Source organism: Nannobrachium achirus (genome assembly GCF_963921795.1).
Source record: "Nannobrachium achirus genome assembly, chromosome: 20".
Lineage (NCBI taxonomy): Eukaryota > Metazoa > Chordata > Actinopteri > Myctophiformes > Myctophidae > Nannobrachium > Nannobrachium achirus.
In genome coordinates this window covers 5,159,982-5,185,029 of record NC_137827.1, presented here as the reverse complement: position 1 = coordinate 5,185,029, position 25,048 = coordinate 5,159,982, and the positions used below count along the sequence as shown (strand labels likewise).

Below are 25,048 nucleotides of genomic sequence, written 5' to 3'. Positions count from 1 at the left end.
GCACACAGTGTGTGTAGTTTAAATCATTTTTAAAATGATGAATACAAAACAAACGGTTTTGGACATACAAGGTTTCCATCCAACAACGACGAAATATAACTCATGTAATTGGCCCACTGGCTTGTCACTTGTCATGATCTGAAATGGCAAATCTTTGAGTAGCAGCAGCAGCGCTATAGAGAGAGATCTCTCTCTATAGCACGCAATGAGTGGCTCTCCAACTCTTTTTCCCGGGCTGAATCAGGGGCCCAGCACGTCCCTGCTCCATACGCATCGCGTCCGTCTGAGTGGAAACCTCATATAATTATGTCCAAAACGGGTATTTTACAGGTTTCTGATTCAAAAATGGCAAAAGCAGCAGATCTACAAGCTCGAAGCGTGTCTCTTCGGGCCGTGTTTCCAGCTTGTATACAGATCCATAAAATATGTTTATTTAAATGTAAATGTTTAAAAAAATGTAAATGTTGACTTTTCATGAATATCAAAAGTTAATATTTCAAAATATTACTACATTACAGGAGACCACTCAAAACAAGGATTTATAATAGAGAAATGTCAACCTTCTGAAGTCAGAGTTGCTTGAAGTCCAGTGGGAAATATCTGAAGTCAGTTATGATTTGAGGTGCTATGGCATCTGCAATGCTTTTTCACACAATATTCTTTTTATTTATTTTTTTGAAAATGGGTGCAAACTAAATATTTTGAGATGGGTGTCCGCGGCCAAATAAACTCTTTTTCAATAGTTAAAGCACAAAATAACGCGTAATAATGCCTTCCCAGTCTAAATGGGTTAAACCCCCTCCCCCTATGCAGAACATTCATGGGGGGCCCGCAGTGAATCCTTGTACCCAGGGCCCAGAATTTGGTGTGACACCCCTGCTCCAGAAGTCTATGTATGTGTGCTGTTTCATGTTCAGAATATTATGTGCATATTAGATCAGAGGTTCCCAGATTTTTCCTTGGAGCCTGCTTAATCTGACAAAGCGGATGCGCCCCCCCCCCCCTCCCCCCTCCCCCCCTCCCAGACGCATAGAGGCACGCATGCACACTCTTGCCATTAGGAAAGGAATGAAGAGCTTAAAAGAAAGACAGAGGGAGGATGGGATACATGTTGAGTGTGAGAGAAAACAGAGATGGTTAATGTTGGTTATGGATGCCATTATCCGGTAGATGTCACCAAATTAAGAGCCATGGTGAGGATATACATGTACAGTATGCCCACATTATCTGAATGCACAGAACCACAATTGTGTTATCCTTTTAGCTCAGGGGTGCCCACACTTATTTGACGTGAGATCTACTTTTAAAATGACTTGCTCAACATGATTTACCCATCCACAATGTTTTAGCTGAAGGCCTGAGGGGGGCTTTGGAATAGCAGCACTGGTGTTACATTTTAGACAAACACACTTACTGTAAGGGGGAAATAAATGGGAAATACTAGGGGAAATGTCTTCATCCCATTCTGTATGGAAGTGGTAGGTTTTGGGGTTCTTTGTAATGCTATACTGACTCTTAAACAAAGTATTGCATTGGGGGTTTGCCTACTTTAGAAGCCATGAAGGGAGCTGACAGGCCCTTCTTGATGTCATATTGGCATATTCTTTTTATATTTTAATTAGTGTGGTTGCCCTTACAGGGCAACACACTATAGTTCTAGGGAAACTTTATTAGTGTGGTTGCCCTAACAGGGCAACACACTATAGTTCTAGGGAAACTTTATTTATTCTTTCTTTGGGTGATAAACTTTTTTTTCGGCGCGTTTCACCGCCCACAGTTTTTGCGCCACACACTCGCGCCATATGTCAAATCGACCGGCTTCATCGGGAATCGTGTGCTTGTATCATTCTTTATTCTTCTAGATAAGACTTTTTTCGGCGCGTTTCACAGCCCACAGTTTTTGCGCCACACACTCGCGCCATATGTCAAATCGACCGGCTTCATCGGGAATCGTGTGCTTATATTTTGCTAAGAGAAAGGTTGTATAGTTTAATTGATATTCATTTATTAGTGAATTAATTTTCCCATTGACTTATAATGGGAGCCGAGTTCAAGTATTTTTCTCTCAAAAGTCTTAAGGGCTACAGTTTCACAATTTGGAGAGGAGATTCCTAGTGCTTCTAAGGATTAACTGAAAAATAATTACATCAATCGGCCAGATGGTGGCGCTATAACAGCCCACTTTACGTTTCGGCCTATAACTCTCTAACCGTAGGTCGGAAAATTAAAATTCCTTTTTCCCTGGATTCCTTGGGTCATGACGCATCTCCCCATTGCATTTGCGTCAGGATAGATTTTCCGCCATTTTGATTTTTCTTCAAAACACACTTTTTGCTCCTTTTCCTACATATTTTCTCCAAATGTCACAAAAATCAGTACACATGATCTCTGGACCCATGCGATGAACATATTCAAGCGATATTTCGAGGGCCCGTTTCGCAAAAAATAGCCATAAATCCGGAACGAAACATCCAGTCAACACCACATTTTAACCACTAGTCGGGGGTGGTATACTCAACAAATCCCCAAAAGCATTTCCATTTCGACCCATAGGGGGCACCGGGGCGGGGCGGGCAACCACACTCGCAATTTCCCAAATTGCACATTTTCTAGTTATATATTTTTAGAGGCATGTCATGTGGTCTACCTGCACACCCTTGGTGATCTACTGGTAGATCATGATCTACCTTTTGGGCACCCCTGGCTAAAATGTCTGACTGTACCTCATGCCGTTTATGGTCCTGACTATCAAACATTCAAGCAATCAATAAATCAATCAGAAAACCACTGTTCTCTAAAATCCATTATTACTAGGATCATGATAAAAGATTGTTATGCTTTTAAGTGCTGTGAAGTGAATTGATGTGAAGTTAATGGTAGTCGTTAAAAGACAAGAAGACAAAGTAGACACTGGTAGCCAAGGTGAGGGCCTCATTGTTTCGCCAATCACTTTGGACGTTTTCTTCTTGAATTTCTTCCAAAGTCAATTCCTACGTGAAGTCGAGTCAGATTCATGAAACATTCTTATAAGGCAGAATTGTTTCGTAACCATGTTCTTGTGATGCTAGAAAGGGTGGAGAGCAGGGACGTGCAGAGAATGTTAAAGAGGCAGGGGCTGAAATTCCTAAAAGGGCCTTTTGGTGAAAATCTCGAACACCTCCAAGCTCACAACACGTTGCGCTGCGTTGTGAGCTTGGAGGTCGGCTATTTTCAATGCTTGATACCACACTGAACAAAAACATAATCAAGTCAATCAAGGCAATTCTTTCAACATAAGATGCTGCATTCAAGTTCAGTAGAGTTTGGACAAGGACACTTCTCTTGAATGCTGCCTTCAGGTATGGCATGGAAAGAGGGACATTTGCATTTTTTTCACCATAGTAAAAACTGCATTCATGGTCTGGAGAGGACACTTATTACAGACAGATAAAAGGGCAGGGGCTCAAGCCCCCGTTGATGTCTGTGTGCACGTGCCTGGTGGAGAGAAGAGAAAGGAGGAGGCTGAGCTACGGAAAGAGAAAGAGAGAGAGAGAGAGAGAGAGAGAGAGAGAGAGAGAGACAGACAGACAGACAGACAGACAGACAGAGAAATGCTTGAGACAGACCCACCACCAACATTCCAGAAAACAAAGCACACCCGTGATTTTCTCTTTTTTTCTTTTTGTATGGTTTTATTTTACACAACAGATCAACACGGTACATGTTGTCTTTTTCTGTACAGAAGCTTTTGTTTTCCCCCCGCCATCAAAGGCCTTACGTCTCGGAGCAAAACGTTCGCGAAAAGCCCAGATGTTTGTTTGTTTTTTTTCTTTTTTTCTTCTTCTTCTTTGTGTTCTCTTTTTTTTTAATCTTTCTTTAAAAAATATCAATTTCATAAGAGGTCCAGTAAAGAGTATTGGTTTGTGTTGTTGTCGTGTTTGTTGTGTAATACGTACACCTTCAGTTTCTCTGTCTATAACGTTTATCAAATGCCTTTTCTTTTTTAGTTTTTCGTCAGTTGTTTTCTCTCCTTCGGTAAGAAAGGCTATGTGTGAAATCTCTCTGGTTTCTTGGTGGTTGTTGTTTCTTTTCACCCCCCTTCGCCTCCATCCATCTCCAAATCCATTTTCCTTTGCGGTTAATAACACGGTTCCGGTAAAATCCGTTTTTTCTCAAACAGGTTCTGAGCAGAAAGAGAAAAGGACCGAAAAGGACGTGATGAGCGCAAAAGAAAAGGCACCACAATGCAGTTCTCTTGCGGAGGGAGGGGGGAACACACACACCCACGTTTCTGGAGTGTGTAGGTGTGTTTTACGGAGGAACTTTCTCAAGTGTCTTTGTGTTTTTCTTTTTTATATGTTTTTTTTCTTCTCCTCCATGAAATAATTCCCTTTTTTTTGTCATGGTTATTTTTCGATGGGTCGTGTTGTTTTTGTTGTTGTTGTTGTGTGTGTGTGAGACTCAGGGGGTCCCTGCGTAGTCCCGCGGGGGACCCCGTCCGTCCGTCCGTCCGTCCGTCCGTCCGTCCGTCCGTGGTCTTTTTGTGCTATAACGGTGGGACGCGAAACGAGAGACACCTTCAAGGCAAGCATCCACTGACTGAATGAATGACTGCAAGAAAACTATGGAACACAACCTTTGGTTGAGGTGTAACCCAAGTCGACTGAACTTAAAGGAGTATTTCACTTTCCCCCCGGAAAAAAGGACTTATTTTATATAATATATCCGCATCCCATGAAGCCATTAATCCAGGGAGATTATTTTTGTTCAGAGCCAACAATTTGATGACCGGGGCGTCCATACTGCCCTACAAAGGCAGAGTGCAGTAACTATGTTTTCGGACACGCGACTTATTTGTGTCGCCCAAATGTCAAATTAGCCTTCATGATATTGGGGGATGAACAATTACCTCAAGAACAGATATACAATCAGTTTAATATCACCTACAGTAGGTTGAAGCTCATTTTCCCTTCGGTCCGACCTCGCCTCCCAACAATTCAGAGCTTTAAAAACAACAACAAAAACAACAACTATATTGCAGAACTAATCTAAAGTCTTTAGGGCACTGGTTCTCAAAGTGATGGTGGCATCTGTGGTAACCGGGGGACTAAAATGGGAGAATGGACAATATGACTTGCAGAGAACTGTATATGCCTATATCTCATTTGGCTGATCAGCTGTAACACTTTGCACTCTGCCTTTGTAGGGCAGCATAGATATAGAAAGGTAGACGCCTCCTTCGGCTCTGGTGCATACAGGTGTTTCCTGTTGAGATTGGCACATTTCACCCACTCTCGCTCACGTCACTTTGTCCGCTGACCTCACTCAGCAACGAAATAAACAGGAAATAAACAAAAATTAAAATAAAACAATTCACAGGAGGCAAGCAGTGATCACCCCATGACGTGCACTGCAATGTCACTTCAAATGCACTACATTGCAAGTGCTTTTTTGAGAGTGAAAAAAAATAACAAGACCTGTGTGACATGTGTGATCTGGGCAGCTTGCCCCAGGAAATGTGCCAATCTCAACAGGAGACAACGGTATGCATGGGGAGACAGAGGGAATCTGCATGGATTCCACGTGTGTCACAGAAACGGATGTCGGATGTTGGTAGGCCAATCAGAGGCAGTGATTTTTTTCTTTTTTTTCTTTTATTCGCAGCCTCTAAGAACAGCTGAGCCGTACAACATCAGGAACTGGATGTAAACATGCCAATAAAGCTCTGTTGAATTGAATCGATAAGTCCCGGAAAAAGATGCGCTGTGATTGGCCAACTTTGACTGGCAGTTCCCTCCGTTTTTGCAGACGTCGGGTCTCCACTAGTTACACGTCGCTCCAATGAACTGCGGCAGCGGGTGAGGTGTCTTTTTTTATTACCCGGCTTGTTTGAATGCTTGATTCTGATTGGTCAATCGCTGAAATCAGAGGTCTGATATTCCCTGATAACAGACCGCGCCACTCTATAACAGAGAGCTGTCTAATCAAAGACTCAGAACACCTGCTGAATCTTGTGCTGTATCCAACATGTCAGCCATGTAAACAAACACAGCGACATTTAGAACTAAACGTTGCTCTCAAGAATGTTTTTTAAAAACATTTCGAGAAACAGACAACGCAGTATCAGAAAATGGATTCTATCTAATCAGGACTTCCTTGTTTTCCAAGGAGACCTGTGTTGCGTAGGGGGGGAGGCCCAGTGCAACACTTGTGGAACACTTTCAGCCGTCTGTAAACATGGAAATACTTTGTTTTGTTTTTAGTTTTGAGTCAAGTTATTAATTGTATTGAGTAGCCGGGTAATAAGCGGGATAACATCTCACTCAGTGGTGATTATCGAGTGATAGGAGCCCTTCAGGTTGATATGCCACCTCCGATATCGCTATATCGTCATATCTATGGGGTCGTCGGTCAATGGGACATTCTGGAGCCTCAAATTATTGGCTAAAGAAAGGGACAAAAAAAGAAACCCTGTGAATTCCAGACTTCATGGGGGTGTGTAGCCTAATTGATATTACATAAGTAATGTTGGGGGGTGAACTACTGCTTTAAAAAACTGTTGAAAAAAGATAGAAAGAAAAATAAATGAGAGTATAAAATTAAGAGCTATATCCACACACGCACACTCACATTCACACACAAAACAACACACACACACACGCACGCACACACACACACACACACACACACACACACACACACACACACACACACACAGTTATGCTATCCTCAGGCGTTCGACACTCTTATCCACCAGTGGTAAACTGAAGTCACGTTCATACTTGGTGTGCGTGTCAGCGTTGTACGAACAAACTAGCTCTTATCTATAAGCTTACAGCGTGACGCGCCGTGAGCTTATAGATCTGCTATAATCAGGCGTGCGACGCCGGCCGCCCCAACCAAGTACAAAGGGACTTTTTGAGAGGAACTCACTCAACCGTACTGTAAAGTCCTCTGGAAACACATGTAAAAACATACACTCACACACACACGCACAAACAAAAGATAAAACACAATCGTGAGCGTGTCCTTGTTTTTGTTTAGTTTTTATAGTTTTTGTGTTTAAACTGTGCTTTCCAGGATCCAGTCGGTGCCGGCGCCCTTATTGTCCTCGCCGTCCTTGGGGATGAGCATGGCGCTCATGGACTGGCTCCGCTTGTTGCGCAGCACGCGCCCCACTTTGGCGCCTCCGTGAGGCGAGGAGGACGGAGTCTTTTCTCCTCCCTCCTCACTCAGAGAGCTCCTCCTGCCCTTGCCACCCCTCCGCGCGCCTCCTCCTATCTCCTCCGTGGCGGGGAGAGTCTGGTACTTGGCCGAGCACGAAGAGCGGGCTCGGGGCGGCGGGTTACGCCGCAGCACGGGGGTGTCTCTGACCCGCAGGGCGGTCAGGGGGCTGGGGGAGAGGGAGGAGGTCAGGGGGCTCGGGGAGGAGGAGAAGGGGAAGGGGGAGACGAAGGCGGGTGCGGGTCCCTGGTTGAGGGAGGTGGAGTTGTTGCGGTTGGTGTTGAGGTTCTCCAGGGGGAAGAAGGTGGTGGTGCTGGCAGAGGTGGATGAGGAGGACGAGGAGTTTGGGCGAGCGGACGGTGACTGGGGGTCCCCGGGGGTCCCGGAGGAGGGCTTGCCCGGCGCCGGCTTCCTCTTGGGCTTGGGCAGCGAGCCGCCGGCACCACCCGACGAGGAGCTCACCCCCGCGCTGGGGGGCCTCGGCCCCTCGGAACCCCCAACGCCCATCTCACTCTGGTGGAGGTCGCTGGACATCATCAGCGAGCTGCGGTCCCCTCCGCCGTTGTCCCGCTCCCCGGCCCCGGCCCCGTGGCCCCCCAGGGTGGCGGTGGGACTGGAGGGACCCCCCCAGCAGGCTCCTCCTCCTCCGGGACCCCCTCCCTGGCTCAGGACGGAGGTGGAGGTGGAGCAGTCGGGCAGCGAGGTGTCGGACGAGAGGGTCTGTGTGTCCTGTTGGCGTCCTCCGCCCGACGCCGAGGCTGCTGCACCCGATCCTGCAGGGGTGGAGAAAAGACAGATACCGTTACTATCCCAAGAGAGAAAATCTGTCGCCCTGAGGCGGCACAGCAGTTAAGGCCCTTTCCCACTGGGCGCAATAATGATAAAAAAATATATATATCGTATTCAATTGAAGTGGATGGCAGCATCCACACCACAACGATAAAGCCATCATAATTGATGTGAACGCCGACATATCGGTATCGGTATTGTTATCTTTATCGTTTTTTTAAGGCCCATTCCCACTGGGCCAGATAAACAGATACAAAATATCTGTCACAGATATATATTTTTTGTATCTGTATCTTACCATCCACTACAATGGACAGATATGTTGTATCTGTTTATCTGGCCCAGTGGGAATGGGCCTTTAAAGTTACAAAGTTACAGGGAAGTAAGTAAATAAAAATAAAAGTACTGTTGTGTACAGCAAAAAAAAAAAAAAAAGCATCTACGATACAGAGCAGTCGTAAACGAAGGTAAGAGAAACCAAATGATATAAAGTGTCCGTAACAGTCAATGCTACATAAGAGTCTCCGCGTTATCACGTCATAACACAAACAGTAATACTTATATTATTAGTTATCAATGCAGTGCCAAACAAGAAAGTGACGCTAGCCAAATAAAGTGTCCATAACGGTCATTGCTACATAAGTGTCTCACCAAACACAAGTGTCCAGTGGTCAGTGCACAAAGCATGAGCATGTGCTCCCAGCCAAAGCAAAAGAAGAACCCCACCCAAGGAATGCCATTAGAGGTCACAGTTAAGTTAGGTTACGGTTGTAGTACTCACATTATTTACTCAAGTGAAAGTATCAATGCTGCAATGCTGTTAACCACTCTGTTACAAGTAAAGGTCTGTAATTCAACATGTACTCGAGTAAAAGTACAAACGTGTCAGTATTGAAATGTACTTAAAGTACCAAAAGTAAGAGTATTCGTTATGCAGAATGTCCCCTTTCAAGTTTTCAAATGTGTAAGAAATCCTGTGAAAATAGCTGATCTACAAGCTCAGAGTTTGTACATCGCTATTTTCAAATGGCCGAGCTGAAGTGGTTAATGTATGTTTTGTAATGTAAGTTTTGTAATAATAAACAAGATCTACAAAGTAACTAGTAACTAAAGTTGTCAAATAATAAAGGTCAGAGCTTCCAAATACGGCAGAAACTTATTGTCTTTTCTTTGGCCAACGGCCATGGCGTTTTTAAGGCGATGCACATCGGTTAACGTGGTCCGCCTATCGCTAATAGCAGTGAGGATGCCTGTGATCCCTGCTCAGTAATACTCCACGAGGGGACAGATGGAACCAAATGGACGCGGTCTACAGTGTTGTCTGCTTGTGTTGCTGCTCTGCTGATGATGTCACCAGCATACCCTCTATACTCAAGTAAAGTACAGCTACCTCAAAATTGTACATAACTTGTAAAACAGTACTTAACACAACTGTTGCAAAAAAAAAGAAAAAAACCTTTGTAGGGCCTCTCTGCCATGCCCGAGGAACCCAAAGATTTGATAAGCTTTAATTAAAAAATAAGAATTTATCGAAGCCGAACTAAAATAGGCCGGAACTAATGCTCCGGGATCGGTTTCTACATGGACACATTATGGAGCGGACCGATTAACATTGAGGCCACAAACCGGAAGCGGATGGTCCGTCCTCTATTCCGGCCTGTTAGCTTTCTGTGTAAACACCACGGCTTACAGATGGAGAATGGATTGATCAATTTTCAAAATTTCAACAGATTTGAGAAGCTGATGGAATACACGAACACACGATGCATAGCAGTGTCCGATCGCGCACGATGGAAACTGTATTAGCGCCCGCAATAATAGGAGAAGCATGCAGTGAAAGAAAAGTCTTAATTTTCCTTGGCTGTATACAACCAATGAGTTAAGTAAATGTACTCAGTTCCTGTCCCCCACTGACCTCCTGCGGCTCCGCTGCGGTGCCTCCTGCCTCCTCCAGAGGACAGGGTGTCCAGACCCAGCGAGCCCTGCTTGGAGGAGCTGGGCGTCACGCTGCAGCCCCCCGACTGCTGCCCGTTGGTCTGGGAGTGGACGTTGGTCATTGATAAGGACACGCCGCCGCCGCCGCCGCCTTTGTCGCTGTCGCCCGAGTTACACACCTGGAGAGGGAGAGAGGGTGAGAGAGAGAGAGAGAGAGAGAGAGAGGGAGAGGGAGAGAGGGAGAGGGAGAGGGAGAGGATATTTGAAGAACTGTTATTTCCAGTGCTGGGCAGTGTACATGTACTCAAGTATTGTACTTAAAGATGGGGTGCCATGTTTTCTTCCCCCTCTAAAACATGATTATCTACTATTATGATTATACCAGGAGGAAGATATTTTTTCTCCAAAAAAAGTGTCCAGAAAGAGTTAAAATTAGGTTTTTATGTGGCCACACCCACCAGTTCATTAAGTATGCCTGGTTGTCATGGTGGGTGGTGACCCAGCTGAAGTTAGCCACACCCACAGTATTGGGTGAATGGTAAAAAAGGGGAGGGGTTGATTCAATGATGTAATTGTATCTGTGTTTTTCGACCGGCACTTTTGACCCACAAGGTGGCAGCCTCCAGGAAAAAAAAAACCCAAATACAAAGAGAATACATAATTGCTCATAACAACCACACCAGGGGGTCTAATGAAATACTGTCAACCTCCTAGACACATGAAAACCTGAAAAATACAAAACTATGTCACCGCCTCTTTAACTACAATACTTGAGGTATTTTCTTTTCTTCACTTTACTGGAGTTTTTCCCAATTGTCTGTACTTTTACTTCTACTCCACTACATCTCAGAGGCAACTATTAGACTTCTACTCCTCTACAACTATTTGAAAGGTTTAGTTACTAAGTTACTTACTTGTAGATCTGCTATGTTTTGGATAGCCAACGCAACCCAACCCCAACTCTAAAAGTGGTGGGAAAGGTACAAAAAAAAAAGTTTACTTAAGTGAAAATATCAATTTGAAAGTACACAAGTATTGATCACAAGGTACTTACAGTACCCAAAGTAAAAGTCTTCATTCCGCTTGACGTTAAAGACCCAATGAAATGACTATTTTGGGTATTTTATTTTGAAGTTTCAGTTTGAAAAGGAAACTTGTGTGTTTCTGAACCAATCCGAGGGGACCAGCCCTTCAGGCGATGGGATTTAAAATCTGAGTAATGGGAGTAATGGGAGCCAGCAATGGGAAACAAACAGGTGAATGTAATCAAAGGTTCATTTATATGCAAGCGGACCTGTCTATGTCATCACTTTTTGAATTTCTGTTCACAGGAAGTAATTAAGAATGGCCTATTTAGGGACCTTTGATATAAATATACCGTACACAACAATTGTTTATTTTCTTTTCTTTTTTGGCATCTAGTGTTAGGTATGGCCATATTATCACTACAGATATGCTATAAAAGTGTGAAAAACATGTTTTTGGTTTCACCCTGTCTTTAACTTTGCAGAGTGACCGGACAATTCTTATTTTCTGATGCCATGGCAACAATGCGTGTATACGGTATACGTTTGCCTCAGACACGTTATGTCCGTCAGGGACGTGCAGAGCATGTTAGAGAGGCAGGGGCTGACATTTCTAAAAGGGCCTTTTGGTGAAAATATCGAAAATAGTCGACCTCCAAGCTCACAACATGTCGGGCCGATATTTTCGGTGGTTGATACCACACTTAACTAAGCATGGAGATGTGGCAAACTGCATGAATTTCTACACAGAGAGGGCAATTCTTTCAACATAAGATGCTGCATTCAAGTTCAGGAGAGTTTGGACAAGACAATTCTCTTGAATGCTGCCTTCATGCAGGTATGGCATGGAAAGAGGAGCATTTGTATTTCGTTCACCATAGTGAAAACTGCATTCATGGTCTGGAGAGGGCACTTTTTTTTACAGACAGATAAAAGGGCAGGGGCTCAAGCCCCCTTTGATGTCTATGTGTGCACGTGCCTGCCAGAGAGAGAGAGAGAGAGAGAGAGAGAGAGAGAGAGAGAGAGAGAGAGAGAGGATGTTTGAACACCTGTTCTTTAGCGCTGGGATGCCCTTGCTTCAGAAGAGGCACCTTAATGTTTGTTTCATCTGACCACAGAAGTCCCCTAGAAGGCCTTACAGTTTACATTTAGCAGACGATTAAAAGTGTCTGCTAAATGTCCAAAGCGACTTACAATAAGCAGGTAATACATCACTATAATACGCAGGATAATATGTCAAAACATCAACAACAATATAACAAATGCATAGGCATATCAATCTAGAGAAAAACAATAACATAAGTAGACCACGCACCTAATCAGTAAAAAAAAAAACGTTTCTAAAAATCTAAAACATGCTAACTAGCTTCATGTATGGTCATTGAGTGTTACAGTAGTGCTATGGGTTTAGGTGGAGTCTGAAGAGGTGAGTCTTCAATCCACGGCGGAAGCTATAGGGAGTGAGTCTGTTGTTCTAAGTGCCTTGTCTTTGTCCAAGTGATCGGCCGCAAACCTCAGTCAAGCCGCTTCTGCAGCAAGGGCTTCCATCTTGCATGGTAGGCTCTTAGCCCATGGTGATGTAAAACACGTTTGACTGTGGACACTGACACCTGTGTTCCAACAGCTTCAAAGTAAGCCATTTACCATGAGAGGGAGTGGGTTGTTTGCTCATTTACCACTGTTTCAGGGTTGTGGCACGAGGCGAAGCATTCGCCTCGTGCCACAACCCTGAAACAGTGGTAAATCAGCCTACAACCCACGACCCTCGAATGGTAAATTGCTTTTCTACCACTTCTACCATATAAATGAAAGAAAACACAGTTGCAACTTGCAAGGTTATTTAGTTACAATCAACTGCAACACAACTGCGGGCGGGGATCCATGAGCCAACTCAAGGTTGTTGACTGATTTACCACTGTTTTAAGCCAATCAGAATCCAGTATCTGAACATGTGACCACAAAAAGTGGTAGATTCCTGCTTTTTGGTGGTTCTAGGTTCACTCTTGATCATCCTGACCAAGGTTCTCTCAGCGGTAGGCGATAGCTTTCCTGACACAACGGTGCCATCCATCCATCCATGCATCTTCAACCGCTTATCCGGAGTCGGGTCGCAGGGGCAGCAGCTCCAGCAGAGAGCTCCAAACTTCCCTTTCCTGAGCAACTTTAGCAACATCATCCTGGGGGATCCCGCAGCCAGTGTGGAGATGGAATCAACCCATCTGGCCCTTGGGGTCTGCCAGTGGGACATGCAGTTTATAAAAAATAAAATAAAAAAAACATTGCTGCACAGTTGCTTATTGGATTGACACAAGTTTCTACATGGCCAAGGGGCATTAGCATTGCTGTATGCATATTTTTTACCCAGCTGATTTGGTAACATTTCACATTTCATATATGACATCCATAGTTATGGCCGACTGGAAAGGTGCTGTTTTGACAAACACAGAGCGAGAACCAGGAAGCTGAGAACAAGACGATTCTGTGAAAAAAGAAAATTAAATAAACAGGAAACAGATGGAGATCCTGTTTATTTTTCTCAACTAGAAATACTGTTCCTACAAAACAGTGTGGGCTCGCCCGTGACTATATTCTGCAGCGTGCTAGCTGTCATGTGAAGCTCAACCAATACTCCAGCTAACATCACCACTCCTCCACCGCTCCCTCTACTCCTAAATCCTCCTCCAAATCCTCTTCCTCTGTCCCGTCACCCTCAGGAGAATCTACCATGGCTGCCAGTTCCCACCTGATGTTGTGTGGGAGTCCCGACTGCTCCAGACCGTACTGAATGACTGCTCGCTTGCACAGCGTCTGGAGACTAGGCCTCAAATCGAAGACGTACAGGCCATACTCGTTTGTGTAATCTTTATTTCCTCCAAAGACGACGACGCGACCTCCCTCCAGCATGCAACAGTGGCCGTCGAGCACCCGAAGCGGCTCGTCCACCATGAGCTCAACCTCCGTCCAGGAGAAGGTGTCTGGACTGAATTTCCACATTTTTCCACGAAATATGTACAGCTCTCCGTTGTAGGCGAAAGCCGAATGCCTTTCATAGAAAACCTCTGGAAAAAGCGGTGCAGAAGACGTGTCCAGCCAGCAGTCGTTCTCTGTGTCAAACACTCTGATGTTGAAGTAGTCCTCCTCTTCCCCAACAACATCCCCATATACAAACATCTTTGTCCCGATGAAAGTGGCAGAGTGACCTGCTGAGGCAGGAGGCAGAAGGCCTCTGGTATTAATCAAGGACCAGACCATCGTGGTGGTGTCCAGCTTGTAGATGCGAAGTGAAGTGAACGCATCAACGGGCACTCCTCCATAGACATACATGAACTTCCCCGAGGCACAGGCTGAGTGGCCGGCCCTCCCCTCTGGGACGGTCCCGGAAACCTCAGAATCGAGCCATCTGTGGGCGTTAACGTCGAATGCATAAAGCACGTTGCTGAAATGTTTATGTGGATTCCATCCTCCCCAGAGGTAGACGATGTCCTCGATGAGCACGGCTGTGTAGCCATAGTAACGGCCAGAGGGAACCTCAGGAGGAAGTTCTCCTGATGTAGTCGTCACCGGGGGCAACGTCCTCCATCTCAAAGACACTGTGTTGAAGACGTGCACATTGATCTGATCGTCGTAACTTCCAAATGTGTATACTTTGTGTCCCAGCACCACAACCTTATCATGGCTGATATCCGGGGGTCCTCACAGCTTCACTGTACAGCGCAACATTCTGACACACAACGGCACCACAGAGATTAAAAATCAAACCTCGGTTCAAAGTGAAGCGGTGAATCTGAGTATAAAATTGTCTAGAGCTACAGAATTCAGAATTCAGAATGAATGAATGAGCTTATCTGGAGGGCCGGAATGTCATGTGAAGCTTGACCAATCCTCAAACTATGGTCTCATTGGACATTTTTAATCACCGAGACGGACACTACACACATATTCTGGACGTACGGGACAGATAAAACCTGTTCATTCTGGACTGAAATGACCATAATGGACATGGGGACACACAAAGCCACTCCTTGGAAGCGGCTTTCACCGCTTCAAAAACAGACTTAACCTAACGCTTATATTGGAGGCCAGTCTATGATGTCAGTAGGGTTGCGTCATAGAATCTCCATGTTTGGGCCTAAGTGTCAGCCTAAACATGGACCGTTACGGGTCAGTTTTTGGCTTCATTTGTACACTCTCAAGAGTTAAATAAGTGTAGATGGGGCTTCGAGTACAGTGTGACAAAGAAGCATTTTGCTCTAATCAACCTATCTCAGAGAAAATACGAATATTAGAAATGATTAAAAAGTCAAAACTGCGTATGTAAAACCTTTGACCGCAACTGTACATCTTTACCACGGAGACATTTATCCCTATATGGACTTGTTGATGACCACTGATAAAGCAGATGAAAGAGAGCTTTAATGTCGCCAGAAAACATACTTGCAGATATTTTTAGGGCCCGAGCACACACAGTGTGAGAGGACCCTATTGTAATTGCAAAGATTATTCTTATTCTTATTTTCCCGAAAGTAAATCGCGTTTTTGAGGCGCAAAACGTACTCCAAAAGTTGCGCAACTTTGCAAGCACATCACAAGTGGCGAAAAATTACCTATTTAAAAAAAAAACATAGGGGGCGTGGCCTAATGGCGCAACAGCGCCCCCTAGAAAATTTCAACATCGCAGCCCCACTATACGGTATTACCTACACGTACGAAAATCGGTACACACCTGTAACATGTCCGGACTCACAAAAAAGTCTCTTGGCGCCACGTCCGAAACCAAACAGGAAGTCAGCCATTTTGACTAATTAGTGGCATTTTGGCGCATTTTTGGCCGTTTTCACGTGTCGCACTTTAACGAACTCCTCCTAGGGGGTTAATCGGATCAACTTCAAATTCGCTCTGCATACTCAAGACACCTTAACGATGAAAAGTTGTGCGAAACGTGAGTTTTTGTAAAACGGCGTGCCCGTGGCGAAGTGTCAAACTTCCTTCACCAAACAGGAAGTGCCCCCTCTTCTGATTGGTCGATACTTGATTGTTCCTTTTTTTGGCTATTACTCATCAACCGTTTGTCGAAGAGAGGTCATATGACTTGATTAAGAGTCCTTCACCTTAATTGGTTTAAGTTAGCCCCGCCCCCGCTTCTGATTGGTCGATTATTGATAGTTCATATTTGCTATCTTTTCAATGGTTTGTAATAAGTGCAATAGTGTAACTGTGTCTAGGTGTAATAACTGTAATAGTGTAATAGCGCAATAAGTCTAATAGTGTAATAAGTGTAATAGTGTAATAAGTGTAATAGTGTAATAGTGTAATAAGTGTAATAGTGTAATGGTGTAATAAGTGTAATAGTGTAATAGTGTAATAAGTGTAATAGTGTAATAGTGTAATAAGTGTAATAGTGTAATAAGTGTAATAGTGTAATAGCGCAATAAGTGTAATAGTGTAATAAGTGTAATAGTGTAATAGTGTAATAAGTGTAATACTGTAATAGTGTAATAAGTGTAATAGTGTAATAGTGTAATAAGTGTAATAGTGTAATAGCGCAATAAGTGTAATAGTGTCATAAGTGTAATAGGGTAATAGTGTAATAAGTGTAATAGTGTAATAGCGCAATAAGCGTAATAGTGTAATAGCGCAATAAGTGTAAACGTGTAATAGTGTAATAGTGTAATAAGTGTAATAGTGTAATAGTGTAATAAGTGTCATAGTGTAATAGTGTAATAGCGCAATAAGTGTAATAGTGTAATAAGTGTAATAGTGTAATAAGTAATAGTGTAATAGTGTAATAGCGCCATAAGTGTAATAGTGTTATAGCGCCATAAGTGTAATAGTGTAATAGCGCAATAAGTGTAATAGTGTAATAGCGCAATAAGTGTAATAGTGTAATAAGTGTAATAGTGTCATAGTGTAATAAGTGTAATAGTGTAATAGCGCAATAAGTGTAATAGCCTAATAAGTGTAATAGTGTAATAAGTGTATTAGTGTAATAAGTGTAATAGTGTAATAGTGTAATAGCACAATAAGTGTAATAGTGTAATAAGTGTAATAGTGTAATAGTGTAATAAGTGTAATAGAGTAATAGCATAATTGTAATAGTGTAATAAGTGTAAAAGCGTAATAAGTGTAATAGTGTAATAGCACAATAAGTGTAATAGTGTAATAGTGTAATAGTGTAATAGTGTAATAAGTGTAATAGTGTAATAGTGCAAAAAGTGTAATAGTGAAATAAGTGTAATAGGGCAATAAGTGTAAAAGGGCAATAAGTGTAATAGTGAAACCGTTGCCCCTTGTGACGTGGGTAGAGCTGCGAGGGCCCGGTAATCGCTGCTTGCAGCTTTAATTATTCTTGTATTTGTTTTACTGAGGATAAGGTTAGATATAACTTTAGGATTACGTATATCTTTCTAAGGTTAAGGTTAGGAATAGGGTTAGGTTTAACCGTTTAGGCATAGTTTACAGAGGTATGTATAAGGATATTAAGAATCTCAATGGAAAATAACAAATAAGCCTTGCCTTACCCGAGTTTCCTTTTAGTTAACATTGTATCAGTGAACTGTACTGTCATGAAACTGTACCTTTTCCTATCCAAAACTTCTAATAAATACCTCAATCAATCAATCAATCAAAAGGCATAAACCATCAGCCAGGCGAGTGTGTTTTCCGAGGACTCTTCTGGTATTCGACAACGGTATGGTACCTTGTATCGTATCATGAGGATGATTTATGAACTAGAATGGACGACTACCGGCTCCGCCCCCTCCAAAAGCTGCCTCCGCCACTATCACAGCGCGCCGCTATTGGCTTCATTCACTTCAATCGGAAATACGGCGGATTGTACACACATTTTACACATTAAATATTAATTCCGTTTTGGACCCAGAGCTTCGAAATCTCTTCCAATCCATCAACAAGGCCTGGATCTGCATTGGAAAAAATATTTAGACCTTTACACTTTTAAAACAATACGACATAGGAATATATAAGGTCGCAGCAGAGGAATAAGGAACATGTCCATGGTTGCTGGACCACAGAAAGCCGTTTCAAACCAATTTAAATATGAATGGACTGTATTGGCCTAAACGACAATAACCCATGACTACAAACACCTTATTTGTTATGTTAAATAGCAACTGATATGTAATGTACGTCTGTGAATGTCTGAATGAACAGGGGTAGCGACGCGAAGTGTTGTATTTCAACTCTGCTTTCGACTGCAGGCTGTGGGTAGGGGCGTCACAAGGGGGGGAAAAGTGGGACTGACTTACCAGGGCCCACGGTGGAAGGGCCTTAATTATTTTAGACTTTATCGATTGAAAAATAGCAGATATACAAGCTCATAGCGCGGCACTGAGTGCCACGCTGCGAGCTTGTAGATTTGCTATTTTTGAAATCCCACGATGAAGAACATTCATGTGGGCCCACGGCGAATCCTTGTACCCAGGGCCCAGAATTTGATGCGACACCCTTTCCCTCTGCGGCTCGGCAGCTAAACTTGTCAGGAATCGCGAACATTTCACGCCAGAGATATCAAATGTTATAGATAAGATTTATAAGCAATCGGCATGATAAGAAACATGTAGCCTACATTTGAAGCAGTTTATTCTGGTTGGTTGTTTGTGTAATGGAGAGTAATAGCCTCTAAACTAATCAGTGAAAAGTGAAAACGGCTCTGTATAGGTCCAGCAGACAGGCGATTTCCTCATTCTGCTGTTGCGTCCTTATATATTCCTTTGTCGTATTGTTTTAAAAGTTTAAAGGTCTACATATTTTTCCAATGCATATCCAGGCCTTTGTTGACGGATTGGACGAGATTTCGAAGCTCTGGGTCCAAAACGGAATTAATATTTAATGTGTAAAATCCGCTGTATATCCATTCAAGTGAATGGTGCGGCTGTGATTCTCGTCGGAGGTCTCGGCGGAGAGGTGGGGGCGGAGCTCCCGGTACTCATGAATTATTTAATGCTTTATCTATTGGAAAATAGCAGATATACAAGCCCCCAGCACGGCACCGAGTGCCGCGCTGTGAGCTTGTATATCTGCTATTTTTGAAAAAATCGTTTCAAAACATTTGTAACTCAAATATTTGCTTCTGGGTGGTCCCCGGGACAACATATTTTGAGATGGGGGTCCGTGGGCCAAATACGTGTGATTTTGGGTGGTCCTTACATGAAAAAGAAGATATTTATAGAATCAGGTCAAAAATATTTAAAGACTTGCACAAAATAGCAGATCTACAAGCTCGCAATGGCCAAAGCATAAAATAATGGTTAGAATGGTTCAAATCTAATCGTGACACAGATTTGCTCTTTTTCCCTCTATACCAAAGCTCTTTGACAAAAATAGCTTATCTACAAGCTCAGCTTGTAGATCTGCAGTTGTTGGCTAAAGTTATCAGAATAAGGACACTAGGGTTCAAGTGGTTACTATAAAAAAAAAAAAAAGTTTCTACCACATAATGTTTTGGAGGACCCCCTACAGTAACTCTGAGGACCCCCCGTTGAAGACCCCTGGCTTTAAAGACAGCTTCAGAGAGAACAACGGTGGTACCTTGTATCGTATCATGAGGATGATGATGAACACCAGCACGGAGGCCACGATGATGCCTCCGATGATGATGATCATGGTCCCGCCCAGGAACTGGCTCTGCATGAAGTGGCAGCGCAGGTACTCCGTCTCCGTGGTGAAGGACAGGCAGCCCACCACGCGCGTGGCCGTCAGAGACGTGATGACGTCGTCGTAGATGGCCAGCACGCACAGGTCGTACTGCGTTCCCGCCGCCAGGTTGTTGACCAGGAAGTTCTTGCTGGTGGGCGGGATCATCCTAGGAGGGGGGGGGGGGGGGGGGAGAGAGAGAAGCAGAGTTATTATTGTGACCGTAGGTTCAGTGATTAGTTTCATATTTTATTGTTGATGGACTGTCACACTCTGACATGACACTCTGACATAACTGTGATGGCAGGAATCAGGAAAGCACCACAGACCCATGTGAGTGAGTGTTACACAAAATGTGTTACTTACAACTTTTTGTGACCTGCCTTCATGGATGGAATGGGAGGGAGGAACTGAAGGCTATAGGTAACGAAATGTTGTGTGTCAGCGTGACTCACTGAGGGACGGACGGACGTTTTCATACTAACTGCGACCTCACTGTCGCAACCAGTGTTTTCTGAACAAAATATATACAGTATATTGAAAGTGAAATGTGTAAAACCTAGAACGTTTTAGAAGAATGTTACAACACAAATCTTGCATTAGGGGGTTCCCTGTCACAGAACATATTTTCAGATGAGGGTCCGTGGTCAAATACTTTACTTTTGGTTTCCTACATGAAAAAAAGAGTCTTAAATAAAGAAAATAAGATATTCCATTAAAAAAATCCATTAAGAACTAGCGAACATAGCAGATCTACAAGCTCACAACACGGCGCATGATGATGAGTTGTTTTCTCTGAATAAAAGGGCAAAAAAGGAAGAATAATATAGATGAAAAGAAAGCAGACGCATGCTTATCTCTATCGTAACACAACTGATCTGCAATGGTCCATTGCTGGGGACCCCCTGAGAGCCCCGCAAGGACCCCTGGGGGTCCCTGGACCCCCACTTTGAGAACCAGTGCTCTATTCAACTTTTTTTCAGATGAATATTACTCATACAAATTACAATTCAAGGCTTTCATTTCCAATATCTGAACAACTTAAAACTGTAGCTTAACCTGGGCTGAAATCAAACACCAAACTATAAAACAATGAAATAAAAACTAAAATGAATGAATAATTCAAAGCTGTGACTCTGTAAGGGTAGAAGAGAGAGAAGTGAAGTGGGGGACGTCGACTGAATGCAAAGCCTGGTTTCATTTTGTTCCTTCCTTCCTTCGAGGTGACCTTTGGATCGCCTCTTCACTAAACTTCAGCAAACTTTTTGCTGAATAAAGAGAAAAAGACAATTGGAAAAGTATAGACAAAGTATAGAATAGAACCTTTTGTCAAAAGGCAGGGCGGAAATATACTGTCGATGAAAAGAAAGCACAAACGTCATTATACAATGGACCTGTAAGACAGGGGTTCCCAAACTTTTTTGTCTCAGGGCACCCCTATAAATATTCTTTTCATCCGAGGCACCCCTACATTATATTCCTAATTTTCACTCCCAGCACCTTATATTTATAGCATATTCTGTGATTATGTTGAAAATGAGGAAAACGAGATAATAGTCATTTTCATATAGTCAATAGTCATATAATTACATCTAACGATGCTTCTCCTCCATTCACGTTTGGTGAATGTAGCCTTGGCCAGGAAAATTTGATGTCTTCAGGTGGTAACCATCGATCATAAGGTGTTTCGAACCGCAAACCACAACACCCTCCTGATGGCCGGTACGGCAGTGGTGGCCAAATCACTGCCCATCTCCTCCTCCTGACCAAGGCTAAACTCCCCTCTCCTGCTCTATTTGTTTTTTTTCCCAACAAGAGGCTTCTCTGGGGAGGTATTGGGTGGGTCCCTCCTGAGGTCTTGAGGTGACACAGGTGCGTAGAGTTCTCCAGTACTGTGGGGTTATTCCTGCCTGGAGTTCTCCTTCGTCTCACCAACCAAGTTGTGCGCTGCACCTGTGACCCCTCTTCTCCACACTTGGTCCTGGCTTGATGTATTTTTACCTTTTGTGTTCCTGCAGATGTTCTCGCAGTGACACTTTACTTCCAATTTCTCCCCAGCTGATGTTGTTTAGGTGAGCCATCTCGTTAGCTGTGATTAGTTAAGGGCTGTTACCGTTGTGTTTGTATTGTTGAGTCTCACATACTCCCCCCCTCTCGGGAGACTCTGAGGGTATCTGAATAAATGTCTGTAGCTTGTGTTGGTGCCCTCTCGCGAGTGCTGTGCATGAGGTTGCTAACCTCATACACCCACGCCAGGCTCTTCCTGGTGGTCATCTGTCTCTCCAGCGTCACCAATCTTCCTCGGTTTCCATCCAGACTTTCCTGGAAGTCACTGGTTAAAATGATACTAAATATATTTTTAAAAGTCCAAATAAATGTCAAATGATCTCGCGGCACCCCTGGACTGCTGTCGCAGCACCCCAGGGTGCCCCGTCACCCACTTTGAAAACCCCTGCTGTAAGAGTCCATTTATTGCAGTCCATTTTGACATACGTGGAGTATATTGTTGCAGTCAGGCAGAAACCTACATTCAAACTTTTATCTAATTTATATTCAAGCTCCAAATGCTGCTTGTGGTGGACATTTTTTGAATGCATGAACAAACAAATGAAGTCTGATGTCATTTACCCATCCTACCTGGTTCACCTTGTTTTCCCCCCATTCTGAATCCCCATAGACCTTTTTTCATATGGCGTCATATAAGAACTATGTTCCAATTATAAACAAATTATCTCAGCGGTTTGACTCATATGGATATGAAGAATCAACTGATGGTGAGAAAACACTAATGTCACTGTCCCCGAATTAGTTCCATTTTCGCTAGAAACAGGCTTTTATCAATGAGTGAATGACTATCATAAACCATACAGAGCCACCTCCCCGACAATATCGCAAAGACTGTTTGTTTATTTTTGGACCACAATGCTTATATGAGACGATTTTAAGATGACCCAATGTTATTCTCCATAGAGAAATTACTTCCATGAACCGGGGGATGAGCGAGTCACGTCATGACTTCACTGCTCTATAGTATTACCAGAAAGAACATAAACAGCAATAGGATGACCTTTACATGTCTGTAACTCTGAGAGTGTACAAATGTAACGGCAGTGGCTCAGGGGTAGAGTGGCCGCTTGGCAACCGGAAGGTTCCCATGCAGTTTGATCCCCCAGAGGTGTCCTTGAGCAAGACTCTGAACCCCTCGTTGCCCCCGGGATGAGCTGGTTGCTGCCTTGCATGGTTTCCTCTGCCATCGGTGTATGAATGTGTGTGTGAATGGGTGAATGTAATGAATGTGTGTGTGAATGGGTGAATGTAATGCACAATCTCTGTAAAGCGCCTTGGATAAAGGCGATATGTAAATGCACCATTTACCATTTAACCAAATGTGGTGACATTTGTACACTCTCAGAGTTAGGGGGCTCCTTGGGAACATCTGTCCTAGAGTAATGTGCTACATAATGAACCAGAGAACATCTGTCCTAGAGTAACGTGCTACATAATGAACCGGTGATATAAGAGAACATCTGTCGTGGAGTAATGTGCTACATAATGAACCAGTGATATATTCAGAGGAACATCTGTCCTAGAGTAATGTGCTACATAATGAACCAGTGATATATTCAGAGGAACATCTGTCCTGGAGTAATGTGCTACATAGTGAACCAGTGATATATTCTGAGGAAAACCTGGAGACTGACATTCGGTAATTGGGTCTTATGATCAAAATAAGAACATCGACATTCGAAGGTAATTTAAGAAAAAGGACACATCTTTCCACGGACACATCTGTCCATATACGGTACTGTTTCGTTTTTTTTGTAACCCTTATTTTTTTTCACCCGCTGTCAATTATCAAATGTAATCCTGGGCGCTACACTCCCTCTGCCAACCTGGGGAGAGCAACGGACTGACCTCATGCTTCCTTCTATGCATGAGGAGTCCAAGCTGCTTCTTTTCACCTGACAGAGGGGAGTTTCCCCGGTTGAACATAGCACGTGGAGGGAAAACGTTAATCCAACCAGTTCCTTTTCCCTCTATCGGGGGGAGTCAGTGTAGAGACCAGGATTACTGCATGTTCTTTTTAGGGTACCTACCCTATAGGAGACATGGGGAGAACATGCAAAGGGCGGCTGTGGCTCAGGAAGTAGAGCGGGGTGGCCAAATGGTCCGTGGGTCGGCGGTTCACATCCCGGCTACTCCTGTCTACATGACGAAGTGTCCTTGGGCAAGACACTGAACCCTGCGTTGACTCCAATGGTGTTAGCTGGTCAGTTGCCACCATTGGTGTGTGAATGTGGGAAGTGAGGACGCTGGCGTTGACTGTTCGCCGCTTCACCTCCCAATGTATGAATGAATGAACCATTGTAAGCGCTTTGAGTTCGCAACTTGCTTAGAAAAGCGCTATAAAAATGCAATTCATTATTATTATTAAACTGCCCACAGAAAGACCCTTTTGCCAACCTAGGTTATTGCCCACAGCGTCCCCCGCGGGAATCGAACCCAGGGCCTTCTAGCTGTGAGGCGACAGCGCTACTGATGTAATGAGGTATTCCAGGGACGTGCTGGGCCCCTGATTCAGCCCGTGAAAAAGAGTTGGAGAGGCCCTCATTGCGCTACTCAAAGATTTGTGACAAAGTGACAAGCCAGTGGGCCAATTACAAGAGTTATATTTCGTCGTTGTCGGGTGGAAACCTTGTATGTCCAAAACCGTTTGTTTTGTATTTATCATTTTAAAAATGATTTAAACTAGTGAAAACAGCCGATCTACAAGCACACAACGCCTCGCACTGTGAGGCGTTGTGTGCTTGTAGATCTGCTGTTTTCACTACTTTTGTGCGACGGCCTTGTATGATGAAGCAGGGCTTTGCGAAAAAAAATCGACAAATTTGAAACTTGGAGATACGAGGTTTCTGCCCGACAGTGACGATTTACTTTGTTGGCCGCCCAGCCCCCAAAATGGAACGAAGGCAGACATTTTTTTTTTTTTTCCCTAATGGCCGGCCTGGACCGGCCGGGAATGAACCGGCCGTTCGGGAGTTGTCCCGCTTTTCCCAATGGCCAGCACGTCCCTGAGGTATTCACACTCCGACAGAGACGATTATACTAAACTCCTAAAACAGCAGCTCTATACAAGCTCCCATACAGGCCTTTAAATGGACACTGAGCATCTTGTTTTACTGTTCAACCACCACAAACACAACAACAGCCTGCCTTTTATGTTCAGCAGGAACAGCAACTAACATTCAGGCTCGGTGATGAAAAGCGTTCTCTAGAGGTACTTGACATTTTCAACATCATTATCTATTACGTTTTATGCTGAGCAAACCCATCATTGGAACAGCGTTTGTACGTCTGTCCCTCTCTGGCCTCTCAAGTGTCTCCTTACCCATCCTAGAACTACGGTTCTCAAGGTGTGGTCCGGGGACCTTGTCTGTAACTCC

The 25,048-nt window shown here is 43.8% G+C and overlaps 1 protein-coding gene across 1 annotated transcript in view; it reads right to left on the bottom strand.

Moving 5' to 3' along the window:
* Nucleotides 1–7,041: 7,041 nt before the first annotated feature.
* lrfn5a (leucine rich repeat and fibronectin type III domain containing 5a) overlaps nt 7,042–25,048 on the bottom strand; it is a gene marked incomplete at both ends in the record, with an annotated part of 105,845 nt that continues 87,838 nt past the window's right edge. The window contains 3 exons of the mRNA XM_080750304.1: nt 7,042–7,976; nt 9,908–10,106; nt 19,500–19,773. Coding sequence (XP_080606430.1) covers nt 7,042–7,976; nt 9,908–10,106; nt 19,500–19,773 — 1,408 coding nt within the window. The remainder of the gene's footprint in view (nt 7,977–9,907; nt 10,107–19,499; nt 19,774–25,048) is intronic.